Genomic DNA, 25,687 nt, shown 5'->3' on the forward strand with positions numbered 1-25,687 from the left:
AATTGTATTGCTTAATACGAAAGGTTCGTGGTATGATATTTTATTAAAAGATCTAGGAAATAAAACTATTTTATTACCTTAACATTCTATTAGGAAACTAATTAATCTCATTCTTGATAAAAAAGCAACATTTTTTATACACTATTCTATAGTATTAAGATGGTTAAAATCCTTGATAAAAATTGTATATTACATTTTGACATATATAGAATTCATTAAGTGTTTATTAGTAAATACCTTCTAGTTAGATTCTTTGAAAATATTAATATTACAGCCTACATGAAACATTACATGATCATTATTAAAAATTAAATTAGTTTGCTTATTTTGAAATTGACACACCTGTTGTTTTTTTCCTGGAAGATAATGTTACAATGTTCTTGTTTTAATTGGAAGATAAATGAATAACGATGGTCTCTCGGGATAGCCTCGTGATTTGCTATTATGTAAACCATACTGTTTGAACTAAGGCTTTTTTTTTCAAAATATAAAATTGCTAATAATGCAAAAAATTGAAAGCATAAAACGGTTGACAACACGTGCTTTATACCAAATTTCATATAATTCAGATATCGAATCGAATGCCTGACAGAAGCAGACAGAATTGTGTTTCTCCTGCTCACTGATTAAAGCAACGCGTCTTTGTCCTGGTTAAAGCCACGCCATTATTTTTACCATATTATAATGCGTTTCTTACGACAGTGTGTTATAAAGTATAATAGTGAAAACTTTCTGTTAAGACCATCAAGGGGACTGGAAAAAAATGGTCTTAATTGTTAGGTGGTCTAAATTGTGGAAATTATTATAAAGGCACATATATTCCATGGCCACTCTATTTGAATTTTTACTTATGTTTTTAAACAATATGTATTATAACCTTCAAACATTACTATAAATTGATGTTATAGTATTCAATCCTCATTAGAAAGTAAGTCTGGAGAAATTCAAGATAAAAGTTTCCATAGGTCTTGTTTCATATACATAATTCCCATATTAAATAAGAAATTAATTCTTCAGAAAATAAATGTGCAAAAAGTAACATTAAATTACACTGATTTTTACCCAACTGTATCAAAAAAATGTCAAACGTCACAGTTTTAAGACATTGTTTTATCAAGTGTCATGCCTAAGAATATTCAAGCCGATGAATAACAAAAAAGCCTGTGGTCTGAAAAGGTGTTGACTGCATTACCATTGGGAAAGTGGGTAGTTTTATTGTGGATCATGTTACCATTACATTAAAGAAGAGACACATTAATGTTGTTCTCTTCAAAAAGGACTGGGCTTCATTCAGGGGTGTTCTTAAGTAGGCATCTGAGGTCTTCCTCCACCAGTGTTGGTGCAGCCTAAAATCCAACAAAAAGGAGAGAACACATTAGTGACGCGTCCCATAGTCAGCAGTAAAATATATATCTTACCGACGAATACCATTTTCTAAGGGAGAATATAATAGTCTGAATTTTCAAAAGTGGAAATAAGGACAATGTAAGGCATTATAGGGGTAAATGTAATACACTAGTAAAAACTAGTAATATTTCAAAATTTTACTCGCATTGTTTCAATCCCTTAAACTGCATATCAAAAATCTTTACTCAGTGATTGCAGATTTTATATTAAGGATATAAAAAAACATAAACCACTTTCCAACAAAATATAAGTATTGAATTGTTAAAGACATTTAAAGTATTTACATGTTGGTAAACTTGCAGTCAAATGAAAAGGATTTGTATCCTATTTTTTTTTAGTTTAAACATGTCAATGGTGACAAAGAAGAAATGTACAACATTCAAGTAAACGGTGCTTACATAGACAATTTGATCAGACCTAAACAGTGTCAAATACACATATCTAATATGTGGCTTACTTAAAATGAAAAAAAAATATGTAAGAAATTATCTATCAAGTAATTATACTTTGCGTTTCAAACAATGGGACTATCAAACTATTTAGAAATCAATAAATTGAGTAAAAAATGATTCATAATATTGGTTACTTTTTTGGCACTCTGTTCCAAATTCTTAAAATATTCTTTATTGTTTTGTACCACATTTTCTCGTTTGATTGATAAACAATAAGCTATATATGTGTGTGTGATTGATAATATCGGTGAATGCCAAATAAAGGTTGTAATGTCGTGCTGTAATAATAAACGAAATATTTAAACTAGTTATACTGGGAAATATACGATGTCGACCGAACATGTACGACTTATGTTGTCTTTTCCTCGACAGGTTCATATATAATTCTTATAATCAATGTTAGATATTTACGGAAAAAGATAACAAACAAAAAGTATCTTTAAAAAGATACTCGGCCGAAGTCAAACTTGTTAACTTGCATAGGATAAGCTACTACTAATCATGCTAACCGCAAACAGAACATTTTATTCGTCCTCAATAGTTTTAGTTCATTTTTACCCGCAATGTTTTCCCGAAAAAAAATGACAAAATATACTTCTTTAATAACTTTGACTATAGATAAATTCATAACCGAATAACCCTTCTTCCCAGCTGAAAAATACCAAGCCACCAGACGACCTTGACAATGGCGTTAAATATGATATTAATAAGTGGTTAGAATTTACACTGGGTAAACTATAAAATGAAAATATCAATTGAAGAAATGAGACACTGTGTACTGAATGATATTTCAATATGAAAATTCCGAAAATAAGTTATGATACTTTTTAATGATTTTTTTTTATCAATATAAAAATTCCGAAGAATAAGATATGATACTTTTTAATGAATTATTTCTTTTTTATTTAGTTGTATAAATCATTATGTAAACTGTCATACATACATGTAGATGTTTTTCTCGAAATTAATATTTTATAAATAAAAAAGTTTTAAACAATGTGGGCAGCAGCTGTTTGGTAAATATTTCTATCAATATAAAACATTGCTATATAATTGTTTACCAGAAAAAAAACTCTCTAAATTATATAAGTTTTATATAATGAATGCTAGTTGATGTAAATGCCAAATCAGAAATAAATATCATTATTTAGGAATATACAGGTCTCAGGAAATGCGCGTAACAATTAATAGATTTGACTTTATGTTCGAACTAGTATTAATCGTTTATAAAAACAACACTGACATACTTCTTTTTAAAAAGCAGCCTCAAATTATTACTTTCTGATGAGCAGATGTGTTTAGTATTTTCCTTTCTGATATTTCCTCCTTCAATTAATTTGAAAATAAGCTTTATTTTTACAATTTAGATAAGAAAGAAAGATTTCCCATCTGGTTTTATTTTTTGAGTTGATTGTTTTATAGAGATTTTCCAAATTGAAGGTTTTTTTTTCTTTGTTTTCATTAACATCTGCAGAAGCACGAGGTGACATTTTAAGTTGTATGGCTCCAGATGATCAAAAACATAGAAAATCAACGTTGAGAAAAATGTACTTAGATTTTAAGAAAAGTAAAAAATTATTCATAATACATGATATATTCAATTTATGACTGATTTTGCAGTAGTTATTACCATATTATGGTGCATGACTAATGCAATAACGGACTTTTTGCATATCCGGATCTCTTTTTGGTTGTTTTCGTTGATTTTAAGTACCGTCTGCAATGTGTAAATTACTTTCTTTTTACACTTGCCAATATTTTATTATTAAATATTTTTACAATTTTTCATGAAAATTAGCATGAATCTGGAGGCATGCTGCTTGAAAGCCCGCAATGGGGGGGGGGGGGGGGTTAATAAGTCCGACCGCATCTGCAGATGTTAATGGACGCAAACAGGTGCATTGACACTATCGTTGCATAAAAAATATACTTCCAAATCAGTAATTTAGCGTTTCAATATCTGTATTTTGTGAAACGAAACCATGTTATTCTGAGGAAATGAGGTTCCTATAGGGAAAAGAAAGCCGTTATAAGATTATCTAGATGTTAAAGTATAGTTTGAAGCACTTTATTTTTCCGGCGTCTTGATCTTTATATATAGTCGTAAATTTTACTTTGTATAATCTTAAGTCGGATTAATGGTTTTGTATAAATTTAAAAACATAAACTTCAATAAAGTACATAACGGATAAATAATGCCTTACGGCAATGCATTGAATGCTTAATATTACAAAAGTTATAACACTAAATCATCCAAAGCTGCGATCCCCGTTTAACCCGTTTTTTTATCGTTACTAATTTCTGTTTAAATATGGTCACTATATGAACGAAAGATGTTTATACTATAGTACATTTTACGTTGTGTTCCCATTTATTTATTAATCAAGACACGCAAATAGGACAGTCATTGACATTGTGTTATCTAACGCACGATCGTTTGAAATGAACATAAGGTTGAAATACTCTTTTATATATGTGGTTGTATTCAGCATATTTGGAATCTTACTTTTATTGATGCTGACACAGAGTGACGATGGAGATAAAGTGATCAAGTGTTACAGTTATAAATTGTCGGTACCCATATCTTCAATTGTGAAATTTAAAGAAACGCTAGAAATGAAGGAGAAAGACTCTTGGGTTGACGATTTTAAACGTGTAACTGACGATGATTCTATGCTGGTATACTCAGCTTATGCGGATGGGTAAGCTTTCATTCTTTGGACATGTATTGTGTTTACGTTGAAAGATCACATTTTCAAATAGATATGATTCATATGTGCATTTGCCTTTTTATACAAGTACACTTGTCAAAATTTAAGATGGTTATATAACCATAACAGGTTTCGAATCCTTGACTCAGGAGACACCATAAAAACCTAGACTATCTCTCACCAGCTTCTTAATTTTATAGTTAACAATTTAAACATCAGCAGTCTAGAGGTAAAGGTGTTTGCCTCTCAATGTATGACCGTTGGTTCGGAATTTACTGTTATTACAACTAACACTACTTAAAAGCCTGTCAAAGCACTCGTCAACCGTGTGTTTTAACAAATAAGTCTGTAATAATATGAGAGCTAGATTTGTCAACGGAGGAGTTATGTGAGAATGGTTTGAGCCACGTCACGATAAAACCAACATAGTGCGTTTGCGACGAGCATGGATCCAGACCAGCCTGCGCATCCGCGCAGTCTGATCAGGATCCTTGATGTTCGCTTTCAAACTCTATTACAAGTAGAGAAACTAATAGCGAACAGCATGGATCCTGATCAGACTGCGTGGATGCGCAGGCTGGTCTGGATCCATGCTGGTCGCAAACCCACTATGTTGGCTTTGTCGTGACGCGGCTCATTTACTGAATTGTGGCCATATATTTGTATTTATGTTCACACATTTTCATCTTTCTTTAACGTAAAATGTTTATCGTTTCAAAGGCTTGTTAATTCGGTTTTCTCTAAAACATGGAAAACGGTGAAAGATGTTGAAGTAACAGAGTTACATGATCAATGCTTTGTTTTAATAAGTTCAATAATGCTAACTGCGTCTCTTAAAAGTGTTGCATTCTTTCAACAGTTACCGCTCTATATCACAGTCTTAAAGACACATTATGCCTCATTAGTTTAATTCTTTTGAAATATCAAACATGTTTTAATAATGATTTGAGAGCATGTTAGATGTTTAATAACCGAACAAAGTTGCGCTGCTGAATGTGTAAAAATCTGTCGTAAAGGTAACAAAATGTAAACAAAGTAGTATTTTGACTTCCATACAAATAATAATTCACTATAATAATAGCCATTGCCAAAAGAGCAAACGGAGCAAAAGACTGCAAAAATGAGCATTATTTTGGAACTGTAACATATTAAAAATAAAATGATTTTCAGAAATAAAAATGATAGCACTTCTGAGGCATATTGGGCCTTTAATTACGTATAATATCTTTTCACTGATAAACAGAATATATTCCATCAGGTAGACAGCTATGTACAAAAATAAGTCTGTCGAATTGCTATACTTCAATTTAAATTTCTCTTTTTACACATGTACAATGTATTTTATTTATATCAATATGAATATAAAATGCTCGACCTTTGAAGACGAATATAAATATTATACCGGATTATTTGGTTGGTCAGTATAAACACGGCTTAGCGTAATCTTCTAAACTATATTATACTACTTTTACTAGTTATTTAAATAACTAGAGTGTTAAACCGCTTTACCGCAAAGAAAACAATCTGTTCGTCAGATGTTCACAGTGAGAAGTTAAGCGCGTGCTGTTATTCTAATTTAAACAGTTATCTTATTTCATTGAAAATATTATACGACATATTAAAAAGTATATAAATAACACATGGGTTTGTGGGTAACAGTAAAAATATCATCCCGAGGTAAATACTGTTACCCGAGGCGTAGCCTCGCGTAACAGTATTTTTACGAGGGATAATATTTTTACTGTTACACACAAACCCATGTGTTATTTATTTTATTACCCCGTACAAACACTGTGATGATCTGAATTTGTAAACTTAATCTAACTGTAACAAAAATAAACCAAGAGTAGCAATAATTTTACTGTCCTTACCTTGCAAGTTTTAAGTGTACTGTAGGCCTACTTGAGAATCTGTTTTTTGTTGTTGTTTTTTTAAGCAAGTGATGATATCTATACATGTAACCAGTCATAAACGAACAATAAACTGTGTTTTATTTAGAAAACAAATCACTAACCCATTTATAAGGTTATGATCTGTGAAATCTGATCCTTCTGTATCCAGAATATTATTTGCATGGTTTTTGACAAAGTGCATTTACAAAATAATGATGATATCATACAACTGTCTGTCCACCAACTCTCTCTGTAACGTTCCACTGGTTAAAATTGTTAAATAATCCTTTGTTGCATGCTTTAATCGTCTGCATGTTCCAGTTAGACAGATAATTATTCACATTACAATTACTTCCGTTATTTTTTTACTATTCAACAAAAAGATATTTTATACGCGAAAAGAACTCTAGGGTACAAAGAACTAAATTTTATGAGAGTCTTAGTTACTTTGGCGATGCCCCTATCGTCGAAAATAAGAATGAATCGAGAGAAAAATGGCGGCCATTTTATTTCATTTTATTTAGAAAATAGACCACGTGACCAGATTTTATACTGTTAAAAATACTGTTACCTATGTAACAGTACAAAATTCCTAGTCACGTGGTACACCTGCATTAACAGTAAGAAAAACTCCCAGAGGCCTATTGGAAATTAACATTACGAAAAAAGTGAGGGGTAATAATACAAAATATGAAGCATTTAAAAAAAAGAAATAATATTAGAGCAGGCTATTTATTCACTTGTACAGCATTTTTATATATAACGTCTGGGCGGCGACGGCGGATTCCCGTTTTGGCGGTTTTTACCACCCAGTTTGGTCATTTCATTAACAAATATGTACATACCATGTTTGTTATTTTGTTATATTTGCCAATTATGGCATTTTTTCAACTGTGTGTTGTGTTTTTTACCTTATGTCTAGCTAGTTATATTTTTAGTTGAATTAGACAATACATTAATAAAATACATAAAGAAAATGACAGAGAAGAAAATGAATTTTATTAACTTATACGTAAACAATATCTCATTAAATACAAACAATTCAAAAATGTATTGTCAAAGTTTCTTATAACAAAAACATAGTGTAAATGACAACATCATAAAAAGTGAGTTATAAACAGAAAAAGTTGAAAATAATAAATATTCTAAAGTTTTAAATAAATGTGTTTAGAACGAAGAATAGCTGTTTCTCAATAAAGTTACAGATGCCAATAACACGCATTTCTATTTTTTAGGCAAACAAAGGTTCGAGTTATTGGTATAACGAACGATACGAACGCTGATGTTAACTGTTTACTTTGGTACAATTCGTCAAAAGTGGAAACGAGGCTGGTTAAAGCATACATAGCTAATATCAATGAAAACCATGGGAAAAGGTATACAGATGTACATGCATTTCTTTTGATAAAATTTTACATTGAATGTATATTTAAGTGACTTTGTTTTTGTTTTTAACATTAAAGGGCTGATAAAAATGTTTCAAGATTTATATCTTTTTGATTTAGGTCCAGATAAATTACTTGTGTGCAAAGTTTCAGATCATTTGTCATCCGTTTTTAGCTCGACTTTTCTATGAAAAGGGGAGCTATCCTACTCGCCCCGGCGTCGGCGTCGGCGTCGGCGTTGGCGTCACACCTTGGTTAAGTTTTTCGTACCACCCCACTTTATTTCAGAAGTATTACAAGTATGGCTTTGAAACTTACCATACTTGTTCACCATCATAACCTCCATCTACAGACAAGAGTACATAACTCTGTCAAGGTTTTTGACAGAATTATGGCCCTTTTTTGACTTAGAAAGTGTATTGAGCTTGGTTAAGTTTTTTGTACCACCTCACTTTACTTCAAAACCATTGGAGGTATTGCTTTGAAACTGACCATACTTGTTTACCATCACGACCTTCATCAACAGACAAGAGGACATAACTCTGTCAAGGTTTTTGACAGAATTATGCCCCTTTTTGACTTAGAAAATACATTGAATATGGGTAAAATCCACTTATTGCCTTAACCCTTTGAGATATTGCTTTGAAACTTTTAATGCTATTTCACATCATTACCCCCATCTGTACGCAAGAGAAGGTAACTCTGTCAAGGATTTGTTTTTAAAAATTAAGGCCTTTTATCGACTTAGAATCTTGGTTAAGTTTTTAGTACCAGTCCACTTTTTGACTGAACTGTTTGAGATATTAATTTGAAAGTTGGAATACTTGTTTACAATCATGATTCCCAAACATGTCCAGGAGAAGGTAATTCTGTCAAAGATTTTATTTGAATTATGGCCCTTAACTTTACAACGCATTATCTACATAGTGGACCCACGAAAAGTAACCAGTCACCCACAGCCTGTGTGAAAGAGATCCACTTGTGACCAACTGACAACATCTAAAAAAGCTTGATAAAATTTATCTATTACTTGTATTATAAGGTAACTATAATACTTTCACATACAAAGTCAAATCTATATATTATGCTGATTGTACAAAAATATACTGCTTCCTTGGCATAGATTTCTTGAAAAATTATGTTATTATGTCATTTACCAAGGTGTTCTGAGTGACGTAAAAATACCTTATTCTCTCAAAGTGGGTTTAATACTATTAAATTTATTTAAGGCTCAACTCAGTTTTTTTTTCTTTCTTACCAGCCCTCTTTTGACTTAAACATTTCAAACTTTGCTGCAGTGTTCAAGGGTATCACACAATTCAGTAAAATAATTCTTCACTAAATATCTTAATGCTCATGGCCATTGTTCACTTTAAAAATACAGAGATTCTTGTATTGCCTTTTACTGCAAAAACTTTTTTTATTGGCAAGCAATAAAAAAGTCGAGCGCGCTGTCTTACGGACAGCTCTTGTTTCCAGAATATTCTAATTGTGAAAAACGACCGAGATTGGAAAGTGTTGCAAAGTTCTTCAGAGCAAAACATAAAAGTACTATTTTCAATTTGTTTCTGAGAATACTTCTTCATAAACATTTGCATAAGTACCCCAAGTTGATCTTATGTAAGAAATTCAAATTTTATGTTTTATGCTTTTGGACCTCAGTGGAATTCCTTTAATTTGCGGTTTAGAAACTAATGAAATTTTCCTGAACTTGCTCAGCAATTTATGACTTTCTGACTGTGATAAAGATGAATTGAAATGTGCTAGTCAGCACTTGTCATAAGATAGTTAGTTTAAAGTGTTAATGGTTCCCGTTTTTTCGCTTACAATGTTAAAAACATCAAATATACAATGTATATGTTAAGCTGTACCAAATCATTTAGACACTCCCGTAATTATTGTTTATGTGCATACCTAAATGAATGAAACTAGATTGTAATTACAAAAAAGGAAAGACACATTAACGAACAGGGGAATTCTTTTTTTTTTAATTATGTGTTTAAAGATATTACTGCGTATATGGTTTACTCGTTTTCAGGCAAGTTTGGTCTTTTCACTGCTTTATTAAGCATCGCGTCTTTTATTCAAAATGAATTAATCCTGCATTTTTTTCTTTTAAAAAAACATTAACATTCCGTGTGTGCCCAGTAAAAGTTGTGTAAAGAAAGTGACTTTAAAATGTGCATTTCTACATTGCGTGCAATAGTGATGTTAATTACTAGTAATTTTTCGCATATTAACAAAAGATGGCATCCGCAAAAAATAAACTTCACATTTACTGGTTCTTAAAAAAATCTTTAACTTGTTACGTTCGAAAGTATTGTATGTTTATTTTTTGGCGATGTTAGAATTCATTTCAAAGAAAGAGAATTTGTAAAACGTGTCGGTCTGCAAAAAGAAAGGCTTTTTTCTATTGTTCTGCTTATTGGTTACAGCTTATTTCAATTGATAACTTAGATGATGAAATAACTTAATAATTCATGATTTATCTAGCATATTCCCTTACTTTTTGTTTCAGACACACGGCAGCTTATTTTGTTTGTTACCTGTGCAGCGTACACGTCCCTGACGCTGTATCAATTGTGAGAAAGTCTACCATTCATTTTCCACGTAACATTCTACCCGTGCATGTAAATCCTCAATTAAAGACAAGGAGATATTTTACTATGTGCCTGTCGCCAATGCATTCATTGTTCAATGACAGCGTACAACTTATAGAATGGGTTGAAATGAACAAACTTTTAGGAGTGCAAAAGTTTTTTCTTTACGTCAAAAGTGTTTCAGATAACGTCCAGGAAGTATTGAAACATTACGCGGCTACGGAGTCGAACGCTCTCGTGACAGTATTACCCTGGTCATTGTCTGACGTCATGTGCGGTGACGTCATACTGCATTACTGCGGACAACTTGCAGCACTAAATGACTGTTTGTACAGAAATAAAGGTTACAGTTATTACACGACTGCTAGTGACTTAGACGAATTTATTATTCCATATGGAAAGGGGGATTACACATGGACTGATATGCTTTTACGTATTCCGGAATACAGTGTTTATCTATTCAGAAACTCGTTTGTAATGAGAAATCACGAGACTTCAAACGCTGAAAAAGGAAGTTTACCTTTAATGATAGATTACACAATGAGGGACGACTTTATATATGGGCCACGTGACCGTTCAAAGATGATTGTATGGACCGATGACGTTGTAACTTTTGGAATACATAATGTATGGGCGATGCGGTCGGGCGAAGAGCACGGAGTAGATCCGAACATAGGTTTAATGCATCATTACCGGAAAAGTCCGGTGATATATCCGGAAGGAGTAAATGTTACAAGAATAACAAGTAACACAACAATGAAATATTCCAAAGAGCTTAAAAAGAGAGTTTCTACAGTTCTTGAAAGTTTAAAAAAAATTTCAAAAGGAAATAGAATTGTATGATGTACCTTTGACAGGGCCGGACTCTTCGTTTTCTAGTCATTTGAAAGAAATGTGTTCAATGCAAAAATAATATTTATACATGTATGCTGCCCGCTTATTATTATAATTACATATACATAGTTGCTTATATTACTAACAGAAAAATATTTTTCATTAATATAATTATATTAAACATTTTCATATTCAAATAAATTTGTTACTTTTTAAGTTAAAACGCATTATATTCCACAGGTGTAGATCTAAATGTTTTGTTAGCTAATATACTATCTCCGTTAAAACACAATCCTTATGAAAAAATGCGAAATATTGTTTCTGCGAAAGTTTCTAGGAATACGGTACCTACATGTATATGATACAGTAAAATATTTAAAAAAAACAGGTAAGGCAACTAGTTATTTCAACATTAACCTTTACCCTTCTTACTTGGAAGAAAAACTTTGTAATCTTAATTTGAGCCGTGTCACGACAAAACCAACATAATGGGTTTGCGACCAGCATGGACCCAGACCAGCCTGTGCATCCGCGCAGTCTGATCAGGATCCATGCTGTGCGCTAACAGAAACTGATAGCGAACAGCATGGATCCTGATCAGACTGCGCGGATGCGCAGGCTGGTCTGGATCCATGCTGGTCGCAAACGCATTATGTTGGTTTTGTCGTGACGCGGCTCATTTTTTTTTTAATTTTAGTTCAATATCAGTCAAACATAATTAACATGTTAAGGATTGAGTCACGCGAAGTTTTAACTCTAACATGGTTGGTATGATTTTATTAAAGTCTTGAAGTTTTCCCATACTCTTTTATTCTGGAAACATACAGCCCCGCCTCCTCTCTTCTTTTGCGATTCCTGTAAAATGTTAATTATTCACCTCATAAACACACACGATATTTCGGTTTAACCTACGCTAATAAAAGTAAACAACCATATTCACAGACACTTGGGATGTGGAGCTTAAAACGCTTTAAAATCCAAATAAAATGTATATTTGTCAATCCAATACATGTACTGATCATATATATCAAAATAAAAACTTGATATAAACCGTTTTGAAAAAAAAATTCATATTTCAACGTCTATAAAAGTTATTATAGACGTTGAAATGTGAATTATTTTCATTAGGGCTTATATCTGGCCAATTCCGGCTGGCCCCTTTGGGGACCAGACTCAATTCCGCAGAACCGCATATGGTGGGATGGTTAGGGGGTCTGGCCGGGTGTCCGCGGGTATAGGTGTGTCTGTCGGGAATACTCTGGTATTTTGCCGACGTTGAGCCGAAAATCGTACTATACAGCTCAATTCTGGCCAATTCCGGCTGGCCCCTGTGGGGACCAGACTCAATTCTGCAGAACCGCATATGGTGGGATGGAAAGGGGGTCTGGCCGGGTGTCCGCGGGTATAGGTGTGTCCGTCGGGAATACTCTGGTATTTTGCCGACGTTGAGCCGAAAATCGTACTATACAGCTCATGTTAAGTTTTTTTTTTTATATATGATCAGTTCATGTGCTGGGATTGACAAATATACATCAAACGTGGCCCCAGCTTTGCCTTGTGCAAAATGCGCTCCGTTTTGAAGTATGGGAACCAACATATTACCGAATGGCTCCGCCCATAGCCGACTGGTTCCCATCTTCAAAGCGCAGCGCATGTTGCACACGGCAAAGCTGGGGAGCCACGTTTGTTTATCGAAAGATTTTGTAAATGAAATAAAACGGCGATAATCTTGATGTTTATTTCGGCTGTTGCGTTGTTTATATAACCGTTGAAGTTTGAAATTGACCATCATCGTGAAGAATTATATCTTCTGTGTTGATAGACCAAAGGATTATGTGAAAATATTGGAAATGGAATAAAATACATGGTGATGTTGACGGTAGGTGTGCGGATTTTTTCCGGCGAACATTTTTATCTTGTGTATTATTATAGACGTTGAAATATGGATTTTTTTTCAAAACGGCTTATATTAAGTTTTTTTTGATATATATATATGATCAGTACATGTGCTGGGTCGGAGGAAGGAAGTCTAGTACTGGTGTAACTCTCCAGGAACGTGGTAAGGAAACTACCCGCCAATATGACTGAAATACTGTTGGGGAAAAGGCGTAAAATGAAACAAACAAACATGTGCTGGGATTGACAAATATACATTTTATTTGGATTTTAAAGGCGTTTTAAGCTCCACACCCCAAGTGTCTGTGCGTTATTAGCTGGGGGAAAAACTTAATTCCGGAGTAAGACTATTGTATTGATTTCCTTAACAAAAAGGTTAACTCTAAGCTGGACAAGTCTATTTAAGAAATTTAGCGGGTTTAGAGTTAAAATCATTTACCATTCTATTGATGTCACCAATACATGTCCATATGTGTGTAGATGTCGCTTTTGTGACAGCCCATTTAGAATGGTCGGTTGTACTTTTATACAATATCTTGGGTTGTGGAAACGCCATATTTTCTATGTTTAAAACCTGAATAGTACAAAATATTTACATGTCGATTTTAGTCGAAGAAAGGTTTTATGTAACTCTCAGACAACATTGATATTTTTTTCCTTTAGATATTGCTTAGGGAATTAATATTCTAAATAATTATAAGGGTAGTTTTGTTTCACATCATTATTTGCAGCTCATTTTATATAGTTTTTATGCAGTAATATTCATTAAGCATATTTTATAGGGATAACGAAACACACCTCATAATTACCAGTGCAGTTCGAAACCATTTTACCACCTCCCCCGCTTTGCCAACTCTGTACCAACAAACTGCTTTCAAAACGTTGTGCCAATAAATCTTTGTACAAATCTAAAAATCAGATGGTATAAAATAAACTTAATTAATATTGCATGAATTACTATGTACTCTGGGTTTCTTTGATGCTTGACTACAGCAAAGTGTTGGCAACATTGATTTATTTTTATATTTTGTAAAGCAAAGAATAAATGATCAATTTATACAAAATGTAAAGCAAAGAATAAATGATCAATTTATACAAAATTGGTATAGAATAATTAATGAATCAAGCAGAGCTTTATTTTATAGAAAAATAGCTTGTTTTCAATTTCAGCCTTATTTAGAATTTTTCAATGTTAACAAATTTTGTCAATCAATGACCAGATTAAGAGTATCATCTCATAGATTAAATATAGAAGCAGGAAGGTGGACAATGCCAATCAGAACACCAATTAATGAAAGAAAATGTAGTGTTTGCAATTCCCTGGAAGATGAGTATCATTTTATCATGGAATGTTCCTTATTTATCAATCTGAGAAAACAATATATTAACAAACTGTTCTGGAAACGCCCAAATATGTTAAAGATTATTGAATTGTTGAAATCTGAAGACAATAAGTTGTACAAAATTAGGGTTATTTATTCACAAGGCTTTCATACTCAGAAATGAATATTTTTTCGGTAACTAATAGAGAAAATGAATATTATATACACATGGTAGTATATTATTTAATGTTTGTGAAAATTATTCATGTAAGATTATTTACCTTTGTCTAATAATCTTTGTTTTCGCATTTTTCTAAAGGTTAGAAGATGTTTATCGGTAAAATTATTTTTAACCAATATTATGGAAGGATATATATCATACAACGAACAGTGCATGCACTTAACAAAAGCAATGTGACACCCATTAATTCCAAAAAAGAATCTATATGGGAGGAGGTAACATATATAAACTTGTATTTAATTTAGATATATATAACTGAAATGTAATTATAAACATATAATGACTACACATATAAATAAAAATATACATCTCAACATATTACTTTGTTATATATATACATCATTATTTTCTATACCCTACCTTACACGAAATTGAAATGCAAGGTATTTATGTTTGTGCTATGTTTAACCTTATGGGATTTTTAGCCTAATGGATTGTTGAATAAAAAATGTTGAATCATGTAATAAATACGTACCATGTTAAGTAAAGACTTAAATCAGTCATTTTACTTGCTACAATTCATTTTGTTGATATGGATTAAAGTGAACCAATCACATATACATGTATATTTTAAAATATTTGAAAGAAGTCAAAAACTAAAATCAAATCAAGAAGAAAATAGCTGGCAAGAGAAAAACAAAGAAATTAGAGATATTATCATTGGTAACCCATTTGCACTCGTTACGTATACAATTCACCCTCGGTTACCCATACGTGCTCGTTACATAACACATATCCTCCGTAACCCATGTGTACCCGTAACATATACACTTCATCCTCGGTTACCCATGCGTATTCGATATACATGTATATACACTTCACCCTCGGTTACCCATACGTGCTCGTTACATAAACACTCATCATCCGTAACCCATGTGTATTCGTAACATATACACTGCATCCTCGGTTACCCATGCGTATTCGATATATATACACTTCATCCTCGGTTACCCATACGTATTCGATATATATACACTTCATCCTCAGTTACCCATGCGTATTCGATATATATACACTTCATCCTCGGTTACCCATGCGTATTCGATATATATACACTTCATCCTCGGTTACCCATACGTATTCGATATATATACACTTCATCCTCAGTTACCCATGCGTATTCGATATATATACACTTCATCCTCGGTTACCCATGCGTATTCGATATATATACACTTCATCCTCAGTTACCCATGCGTATTCGATATATATACACTTCATCCTCGGTTATCCAATGCGTATTCGATATATATACACTTCATCCTCAGTTACCCATGCGTATTCGATATATATACACTTCATCCTCGGTTACCCATACGTGTTCGTTACATTTACACTTCATCCTCAGTAACCCATAATACAAACTCGCTACGTTTACACTCAATTCTCGGTAAAAAAAAAAACGTACTCGGTACGTTGACACTTCATCCTCGGTAACCCATAGGTACTCGTTACGCTGACACTTCATCCTCGGAAACGCATGTGGTCTCATTACTTTTACACTTCATCATCTGTAACCCATGTGTACTCGTTATGTATATGATGAATGTAGTTCAGCGGAAACAACACCAAGGCATGGCTTCCGATGATAAGTATATATATATACAAATCCGCCACCGGTTCAAGGTCAAAAAGTAGTCGAAAAGAAACGGTTTACTTACCTTGATTAAAGTAATTTGATTTAGCAAAGGAATGAAATGCTACACCATTAAGCGATGATAGTTTAACCTCTTTACACTTCTCGCCTGTCACGTGTTTTCCTTTCATTGCACTGGCTATATTTGGGAACTTTGACGCAAAGAATTGTGGGAGATTTTGATCATAAATATGTGGGTAATTATATAACAACTGGACACCTGTAAATATATTCAACATGTTTTTTCTATTCTATCAGTGTCTAGAATTTAACCTTTTTAAGTAAATTATAATTGCACGTAACATTTCAAGCTCAGTAAAATAATTTTCACAAATAAATCAGAAAATGACTTGTTCCCAATCGTACACATACCTATTTGATCGAGATTCGTATCAGCCGCCATAGAAATACATAGGATAGTTTGTCCCCACGTGTGGTCTTGTAGACTGTAACCACGTGTTCTTTTAGGCGGGAAACGGGGTATGCTGTGAATCAACCAAAAGCCTTTCTCTCTGTCAAAGCCTATCACGCCTGTGCATGTAAATATATTGAGGAAGTACATGCATTTCAAAATCTACATTGTAAACAAAGTTGTCGGTTTGCCTTCTTAAAGGCACATTATACCTCAGGAACAATTACATGTTTGCTTCATGAATTTTATAATGTTTGAATAAAGGTTTTAGAGAATGTTAGATGCATATTATCTGAAGAAAGTTGCGATAAATGTGAAGTTATTTGTCATGAAAAAAGTAAAATGTAACAAACAAAACAAAAAATAAAATTAAAAAGCTTTTGAGAAAGACGATTTAACATCAGATTTCCTTTTCAAAATGACTGCAACTACATGACAAAATGACTTATTGCATTTTTAGATTTCGTTGAATAAGGTATTATGTTTCTTTAAATCATTTCAACATCACTTTCAGAAAAGATACAATTAACACCTGACATGTTCTTGTCAACCATTGGTATTTTCTTGACAATAGCTTCTTTGATTTTCTCCGATTAATTTGCAATGTTGTCAATTATAATTTCAGACAATTAAGATTTTTTATAAGAACAATAACATCAATGCCTTTTAAAGATCAGAATAAAGAAATTTAAGGTTTTTATCTGTATCCTTTAGAGAAGCCGATTTTAAGGCATACTTGAACATTTCCTTTCTTAGTTACTTTTGGTGTGTCCCTTGAGAATATAGTTTGACCTATGCCTCGATTTGTCCACGGCAGGGCACTGGTCGTTATACATCAAATACAGGGTATCTAGCAGATTAAAACCAGAACATTTCCTTTCTAAGTTACCTTTGGTGTGTCCCTTGAGAATATTGTTTGGCCTAAGCCTCGATTTGTCCGCGGTAGAGGGCTGGTCGTTGTACATCAAATACAGGATATCTGGCAGATTAAAACCAGAATTCTGTGGATGTAAATACAAATATAAAATGAAATTTTAATTTTAACAAAGTCGAACATAATAACAAAGTCGAACATAATATAACTATTATATTACTATGGATGATATTAAATCTTTAAAACTTTGAATTTTTGAAGACTAATTCCACTCAGTAAGCCACACCGCGTAATACTGTCCTTACACATACCTCGCGACCTTACTGCGTCCTTACTGCGACCTTGTTACGACCCAGGACGCAGCACAGTCGCCATGGACGCAGCAGGGACGCAGCGAGGTCGTAGCGAGGAACCCAAGGACGCACAAGGTCGCAGACCGTCGGCAACTATTTTGAACATGCACAAAACAGTCGCAGAAACTCTGCGTTCTTGCTGAGTCCTGGTTAGGTCGCCGTGGGATCGCAGTGGAGTCGCCATAGTCGCAGCAGCATCGTAGTAAGGACGCAATAAGAACGCAATAGACGTAGTACACTCGTACTGAGGACGCCGTAAGGTCAGACTGAGAATATAATTTACTGGTAAAAAGTTTTGTTTTTATAGACGTAGCAAGAACGTAGTAGGGTTGTCGTACAGTCGCAGGACAGTCGCCGGACAAACGCAATAGTCGTCGTAGAGTCGCCGTAAGGACTCAGAGAACATAGCACAGTCGAAGCTGGGTCGCCGATGATCGCCGTGGGGTCGCCTTGGGGACGCAATACAGTCGCAGTGGAAACGCCATGGACGTAGAAGGGTCGTATTGAGGACATAGAGAAAACGTACTGAACACAAGACTGCAGAGCCCCGGACCGTCTGCGAGAGAAATTTGAAAGAAAACCAACGATTTTCGAAAGAAAAATGCTATTTTACTAGTTTTCAGGTCGCAGTAAGGTCGTGGTTTATGTGTGAGGGCACCATTATAGAAATAATGTTGAAAAAATTGGCCGCCGCAGAGAACATTGTTAAATAGTGGTGTCGAATTCGGACAGCTATGTCTGCTGCATCTAAATAAACAAGCAAACAAATCTCCCAAATAATTCTAAATACCTCAATATCGGTAAACATGATCTAAAATCACCTAAGTCGCTCTAGCCCTTTTACAATAGTTTCGTAAATTTAGTACACTGTTGTCATATAACAAGAGGGTATTTTCCCCTGTGACGTCATCATTATATGAAAATATACCAATATATGGCGTCTTAAGTCGGGTTGTTACCTCCGAAGAAGTCTTATATATCTGGTCCAGCGTGTTGGAAATAGCTTGATCATTTTCTTTCATTGTTTTATTCGAGAATATCCACTCAGTCGACTTAGCATCCATGTAGAAAAACGAATCATGATGGACATTTTTCTGTGAATATGGTAGCTTATATGCGATGTACCTGAAATGATAGCGTGATTGGGTTTTACGTCACACCGACACAGTTCAGGTCATATAGCGACGTTCCAGCTTTACTAATGGAGGAAGACCTCATGTGCCCTTCCGTGCATTATTTCAGACACGAATGGGCACCCGAGTATAATGGTGTTTGGAGTCAAAACAAAATCGGAGAAAAAAACAGCCAGAGGTTAGAAAAATCGTTTTCTCAGCTCATACATGTATGACATTAATTTAACCTTTGTTTGATTTTTTATTTCCCTTAATACATGCCAGATATGATATACCTACAAATATAAAAAAAACAACAAGATTTGACATTATTTTTGTAAAAGTAAAATCATTTTACAGCATTACATAACCTTCATGACAGCATATGAGAAAAGACGTTTGTGTTAATTGTGTAATCACGAGACCAATGACACGTGTTAATATACCCGTACAACTTTTGCGACTTCATAAAAAAACCCGGTAATGTAGGGCTCGTATTCAACTCGTTCAATAAACCAAAAATTGAACCTTGTCATTAAAAATCCTTTATTTAATAATGATATCAAAATTTTGAACATAACTGCATTAACATGAAGGTACATAAATTATAAAAAAAATACTTACTATAAATATGATGATGATTATATTCAAATTGATGATGATGAAGGCATTTAATCATTTTCACTCTTCATTTTATATGTTAAACTCAATACAGTTCATCATTATACCCAGAACATTCTTATAAGCACATATTTCATATACAAAGTACACTAGGCGCGTGAATTATTTGTCGCTGTTGAAGTCAATTTTTATTTTTGGATGAGACTTATAAAGAAACTAGATTTCTTATACTTGGGATAAAAAAAATTTCCCGAGCGCAATGGTGATAATTTTATATATACAAAAAGTACATCAAATACAAAGTACACTTGAGATGTGTATGATATATACATATATATTTTTACTATTTTTATCACAAATCATTTCATTTGTTGCATAATCGCCTAGATTTTATTGGAATTAATGTTGCAGGTGTAACGTTTAAACTATTTTTTGCAGCCGGTTTAAGGTGTAGCCGGAAGTTCTTCGGTTCGCACGAACAAAAGTATATGAGCCGCGTCATGACAAAACCAACATAGTGGGTTTGCGACCAGCATGGATCAGACCAGCCTGCGCATCCGCGCAGTCTGATCAGGATCCATGCTGTTCGCTATCAGTTTCTCCACTTGTAATAGAGTTGGTAAGCGAACAGCATGGATCCTGATCAGACTGCGCGGATGCGCAGGCTGGTCTGATCCATGCTGGTCGAAAAAAAAACAAACTCACTATGTTGGTTTTGTCGTGACGCGGCTCATATATATAGTTCTAAAATCAGTCTCGTTTTGTTCGTATTGAACAAAACAGATACACCGGAACTTGGCAAATCTAATCCCGGGGTTTTGGCAAACTTTTCAGTTACAACTTGGTAAATATATAAGTTAACGTTAAAAGGCGCAATCCACTGATTATTCTATTGTGAACCCCATGTTTTATCTATTTTTATCTTAAAAGGTCTCCGCTGAGAGACTTTATTATTTTTCTTTTCCGTATCAATATATGACTCCTATATTTGAATTAAAATCTAACTTAACATAATTATACTTAAATACTGTAAGATCAATCGTCCCTGTCAATGTAGTGTTTCAGCATTTCAATGGGACAATCAAATCTGATACTAGGATCTCTGTTTTTGGCAAGAATGGTAGGTAAAACAAAAACATACATATATATTGTATTGCCATATAACGTGTATTTTGTTTTGGAATTTATGAAAAAAAATCTGGATCTACTCTAGGTGACTGTACCTGAATTTAACAACTAATTTAATACTTTGTTACTTTGTCCTGATATAGTTTTACTTTAATTGAAATAAGAAGCCCGGTTTTCACATGAAGATCACATGTCTTCTCGACTTAAGAGGGAAGTACTTGAAATAAAGTAAAACCTGTATCAAACATGCAATCCTATCTCTCCCCCCTTTGACTTTTGAACCCGGACAAAAATGAAAACGACGCCTTCACTATCTTATAAAAATTATCGACCTATGCGTACAAAATTTGAATATTACTGAAATAAACGTCTCAAAATCACTAATTTTATCTAGAACAGTTAAAATTAACCAAGTTTACATATTTCACAAAGTAGACAAAGTATAAGTGTATGCAAAGGTTCAAATTACTTAAGATATCGTAGTGTATGCAAACAGTGTACTTCTAGTACCAGTATTACATGTAACTTAACGAAAAAATGACAAAAGATGAAAACTGTGTATGAAAAATGAAATACAAATAGCAGTCTTACCAATCCACAGGTTGGTTATTTTGTGATAAACATTGTAGACAATTTACATTACACCTGATAATAATAACACCAAGAATAAAATAAACTGTTAGCATCCCTGTGGTAATAACCTTCCTTGCATCCGCCATTATTAATCAACGAGGAAGAAAAATTATAGCATGATCGTGATCACGTGGGTATTAACGGGTTAAGATCAGGTGTCTCCTGGAAGTTTATTACCTACAGAATAATCAAGTTCTAAAATTTATTCTTCCTTTATTTATTCTTTATCGTAATGAATATTGGAAATTTACGAATAATTTTATTTTATAAATCAAAACCGAAAGCATATTACATTTTTGTTTGATTTAGTATCACTGTCTTGTTCCGTTAGGTTTTTAGTAGAATGACCGCTCCTAACGTGAAATATTCGGAAAGAAGAGGACACTTTAATTAGAGGTGTACTTAAACGCATGACGTGAAAGCACATAAATAATGTCTCTACATGGTACTGAAATGCGAAATAAGCAGCCTAAGTTAGTGACATATATTAGAAATGAAAAAGTGGTCTAAAATTATTTTGAAAAATGTGAAGTTAGCAGCCTGGCAGCCTTATGTAAGTGATTATTGCAGAAACCGTCTAAAATATATTGTAATCACTTTAAGGGCATGTCGAACTGATATTACTAGTATATAAACCATCTGAAATGTGAAGTATGCAGCCTAAAAAACCTAGCATCTATGCCGGTTGACATCCTAAGTGACGTATCTAACGGAAATAAGGATACATTTCAGCAGACTAGACGTAAAGTTTTTCTTTATATCATTGTAAAGTTCCTCAAATATAATGGACAATCCGACTTTTCAGACTCAGTCAGTATACGGACCCAGCAAGCCACATGCCATGCTATAGTACGAGAAATTTAGATGCATAATTGTTGACAACTATCCATTTCTTGTAAAATAACAGACAACTCCGTAAACTCTGGGAAGTTTTAAACTAAAAAGATAAATGAGCCGCGCCATGACAAAACCAACATAATGGGTTTGCGACCATCATGGATCCAGACCATCCTGCGCATCCGCGCAGTCTGATCAGAATCAATGCTGTTCGCTATCAGTTTCTCTACTTGATATAGGGTTTGTAAGCGAACAGCATGGATCCTGATCAGACTGCGCGGATGCTGGTTGCAAACCATTTATGTTGGTTTTGTCATGGCGCGGCTCAAATGTAGGAAACTGTTCAAGTAAATTGTACAATGTATTTTAAAAAAAGAATTAGAGAAAAGACTATTCGTCCTCTTTAATTCAAAGATTCCAGTAAATGATGGGGTAGTTACTAATATAACATTACGGATAAAGGAAGCCCTGTAGGTAAGGGTCTGTCTCTCAGCTCTGGGGTCATTGTGTTCGAGTCCTACTCCAATCACGACCATATTACTCCCCCCTCACACACCAGTACTGGTTATTTCCAGAAGGAAGTTCATTCCATAAAGTGACATTATGCCCATCTAACGGTATATTAATGAGTAAACAGGTGAAAGTCAAAATAAGTTTACATTTTGCCATAATTCCTTTCAATATCATAATTCACTTTGCATGAACTATTGATAACCTACATGACCCAAAGATTTTTATAAATAACCAGTAACGTTCAATTTATAACAAGAGCACCGCTAGGCGGAGCATTATATGCCCGAAAGTGTTTTTCTTTTTAGCAAGGATGAAGACATTACACAAATTAAATAAAGTATTACTTCCTTCAAATAGCAACTTTCCTATAAAGTTTGAATATTGTGGGCCAAATGGAACTTAAGTTATGCTCTGGAAACTGTTTTCAGTTTTGAGGTAATAGCAACCTTGAACCTTGACCTTGTGAACCCAAAATCAATAGGGGTCTTCTACCCAATATGGACAATCATCCTATGAAGTTTGAACACTATGGGCCAAATAGAAATTAAATTATGTTCTGGAAACTGTTTTCAGTTTTAAAGTAATAGTGACCTTGACATTTGACCCCAAAATCAATAGGGATCTTCTACCCAATATGGACAATCATCCTATGAAGTTTGAATATTGTAGGCCAAATAGACCTTAAGTTATGCTCCGGAAACTGTTTTCAGTTTTAAAGTAATAGTGACCTTGACCTTTGACCTTGTGACCTCAAATTCAATAGGGGTCTTCTACCCAATATGGACTATCATCTTATGATGTTTGAATATTGTGGGCCACATGGAACTTAAGTTATGCTCCAAAACTGTTTTCAGTTTTAAAGTAATAGTGACCTTGACCTATGACCTCAAAACCATTAGGGGTCTTCTACCCAATATGGACAATCATCCTATGAAGTTTGAATATTGTGGGACAAATAGACCTTAAGTTATGCTCTAGAAACTGTTTTCAGTTTTAAAGTAATAGTGACCTTGACCTTTCACCTTGAGACCCCAAAATCATTAGGGTTTCTTCTACCCAATATGGACAATCATCCTATCATCCTATGAAGTTTGAATATTGTGGGACAAATAGACCTTAAGTTATGCTCTGGAAACTGTTTTCAGTTTTAAAGTAATAGTGACATTGACCTTTGACCCCAAAATCAATAGGGGTCTTCTACCCAATATGGACAATCATCCTATGAAGTTTGAACACTATGGGCCAAATAGAAATTAAGTTACTCTCCGGAAACTGTTTTCAGTTTTAAAGTAACAGTGACCTTTGACCTTGTAAACCCAAAATTAATAGGGCTCTTCTACCCAATATGGACAATCATCCTATGAAGTTTGAACACTGTGGGCCAAATTGAATTTAAGTTATGCTCCGGAAACTGTTTTCTTTTTTAAAGTAATAGTGACCTTGACCTGCGACCTTGTGACCCCAAAATCAATAGGGGTCTTCTACCTAATATGGACAATCATCCTATGAAGTTTGTACACTGTAGGCCAAACGGAACTTAAGTTATGCTCCGGAAACTGTTTTCAGTTTTAAGGTGATGGTGACCTTGACCTTTGACCTTGTGACCTCAAAATCAATAGGGGTCTTCTACCCAATATGGAGAATCATCCTATGAAGTTTGAATATTGTGGGCTAATGGAACTTAAGTTATGCTCCGGAAACCAAATTGCTAACGGACGGACGGACAGACGGACGGACAGACGGACGGACGTCCGGCCGAAATGGAATAAGGGACCGTTTCTTTTGTTATTTACTATTGTTTAATAGAGGGCCAATGACCCCTTACTCTATTGTTACGGAATGAACTCTATTGTTCCCTTTTGTTCTGTTTACAGTTAGATGGCCCCTTATCCCTATTCGGTAGTGCGGACGGACAGACGGACGGACGGACGCCAGGGGGTATATCAAATATGCCCGAAATTCTTTCGGGCATATAAAAAGGGTAGTGCAGTCTTTAGGCAGACTTATATTTTATCTAAAACATTTTCCAATATGCTGGTCAAACACCATAATAACAGACAATCTTTGAAATATATAGTCAATTCAGCTCAGCTTGAGAATGAAATAAATGACAATAATGTCACTTAAACAGCCGAGCTTAAATTAATATTGTTTAAACATCTATAGTAAATCTAATGATAACGTGGTTTGACATAAAGATTTAAACAGAATTGATGAATAAAACACAAATGCAGACTCTCCCATTACCTTGTAGCACAAAGAAAATAATTAAATTGCTGGTAAAAAATAATGTCTACGATATAACCTGGTTTCCCAGATGGAAAAAGGATCAGCCAAACCAAAACACAGACACTTGGGGTGTGGAACTCAAAATGCCTTTAAAATTCAAATAAAATATATATTTGTCAATCCAAGCACATGAACTTAACATATTTATCATTAAAACTTAATATAAGCTTTTTTGGAAAAAAAATCATATTTCAACGTCTATAGTTATAGACATTGAAATATGAAATCTTTTAAATGGAATTTAAATGTGTTTTGAGCTCCACACCTCAAGTGTCAAGTGTCTATGAACCAAAATAGACGCTACAACAACCATCTTTAACTAGTGTGGGCGTCCTCATAACTTCCACGTGTAACCTAGCTAAAACATATACAATGTACCTTTTTGCGCCCTAACACTCCACCCTAGCCTGAGATTCAGGCGTTGATAGTTTTTACTTATTGATAACATTTTTGCTTATTCATAACATATGCGCTATTCCGTATTCTTCGTGGTTTTGATAGTCGATTTGCAAAACAGAAGCACTTAAAAAATCGGCAGA

The 25,687-nt window shown here is 33.9% G+C and overlaps 2 protein-coding genes across 3 annotated transcripts; one reads left to right on the top strand and one right to left on the bottom strand.

The window, feature by feature from the left end:
• Positions 1–3,949: 3,949 nt before the first annotated feature.
• LOC132726357 (uncharacterized) lies at positions 3,950–11,290 on the top strand. The gene is made up of 3 exons (XM_060711670.1): positions 3,950–4,561; positions 7,698–7,838; positions 10,366–11,290. Exons 1-3 carry the CDS (start codon positions 4,302–4,304, stop codon positions 11,288–11,290), a joined length of 1,326 nt encoding a protein of 441 aa, XP_060567653.1. The 5' UTR covers positions 3,950–4,301.
• A 592-nt stretch (positions 11,291–11,882) lies between these two features.
• LOC132726355 (plancitoxin-1-like) lies at positions 11,883–21,729 on the bottom strand. 2 transcript variants are annotated; one of them, XM_060711667.1, is made up of 8 exons: positions 21,468–21,729; positions 18,975–19,140; positions 17,549–17,789; positions 16,749–16,907; positions 16,402–16,596; positions 13,976–14,085; positions 13,617–13,751; positions 11,883–12,136 (listed from the first exon to the last, which is right to left on the bottom strand). In XM_060711667.1, exons 1-8 carry the CDS (start codon positions 21,593–21,595, stop codon positions 12,038–12,040), a joined length of 1,233 nt encoding a protein of 410 aa, XP_060567650.1. In that variant the 5' UTR covers positions 21,596–21,729; the 3' UTR covers positions 11,883–12,037. The 2 variants fall into 2 exon arrangements, with proteins under 2 accessions (XP_060567650.1, XP_060567651.1); XM_060711668.1 differs by having other exon boundaries at positions 11,905–12,136; positions 17,678–17,789; positions 21,468–21,715.
• Positions 21,730–25,687: the final 3,958 nt, after the last annotated feature.

This window comes from Ruditapes philippinarum, unplaced genomic scaffold (genome assembly GCF_026571515.1).
Source record: "Ruditapes philippinarum isolate M1 unplaced genomic scaffold, ASM2657151v2 ctg361_1_1_1_1, whole genome shotgun sequence".
Taxonomy (NCBI): domain Eukaryota; kingdom Metazoa; phylum Mollusca; class Bivalvia; order Venerida; family Veneridae; genus Ruditapes; species Ruditapes philippinarum.

Excerpts from the sequence above, each read along its gene's own strand:
- LOC132726357 (XM_060711670.1), top strand. The coding sequence starts at position 4,302 with ATGAACATAAGGTTGAAATACTCTTTTATATATGTGGTTGTATTCAGC. Across the intron at positions 4,562-7,697 it reads TACTCAGCTTATGCGGATGG|GCAAACAAAGGTTCGAGTTA; the intron begins GTAAGCTTTCAT and ends TCTATTTTTTAG. Across the intron at positions 7,839-10,365 it reads AATGAAAACCATGGGAAAAG|ACACACGGCAGCTTATTTTG; the intron begins GTATACAGATGT and ends TTTTTGTTTCAG.
- LOC132726355 (XM_060711667.1), bottom strand. The coding sequence starts at position 21,595 with ATGGCGGATGCAAGGAAGGTTATTACCACAGGGATGCTAACAGTTTAT. Across the intron at positions 16,597-16,748 it reads TACGAATCTCGATCAAATAG|GTGTCCAGTTGTTATATAAT; the intron begins GTATGTGTACGA and ends ATATATTTACAG. Across the intron at positions 14,086-16,401 it reads ATCAAATTACTTTAATCAAG|ATTTGTACAAAGATTTATTG; the intron begins GTAAGTAAACCG and ends TCTGATTTTTAG.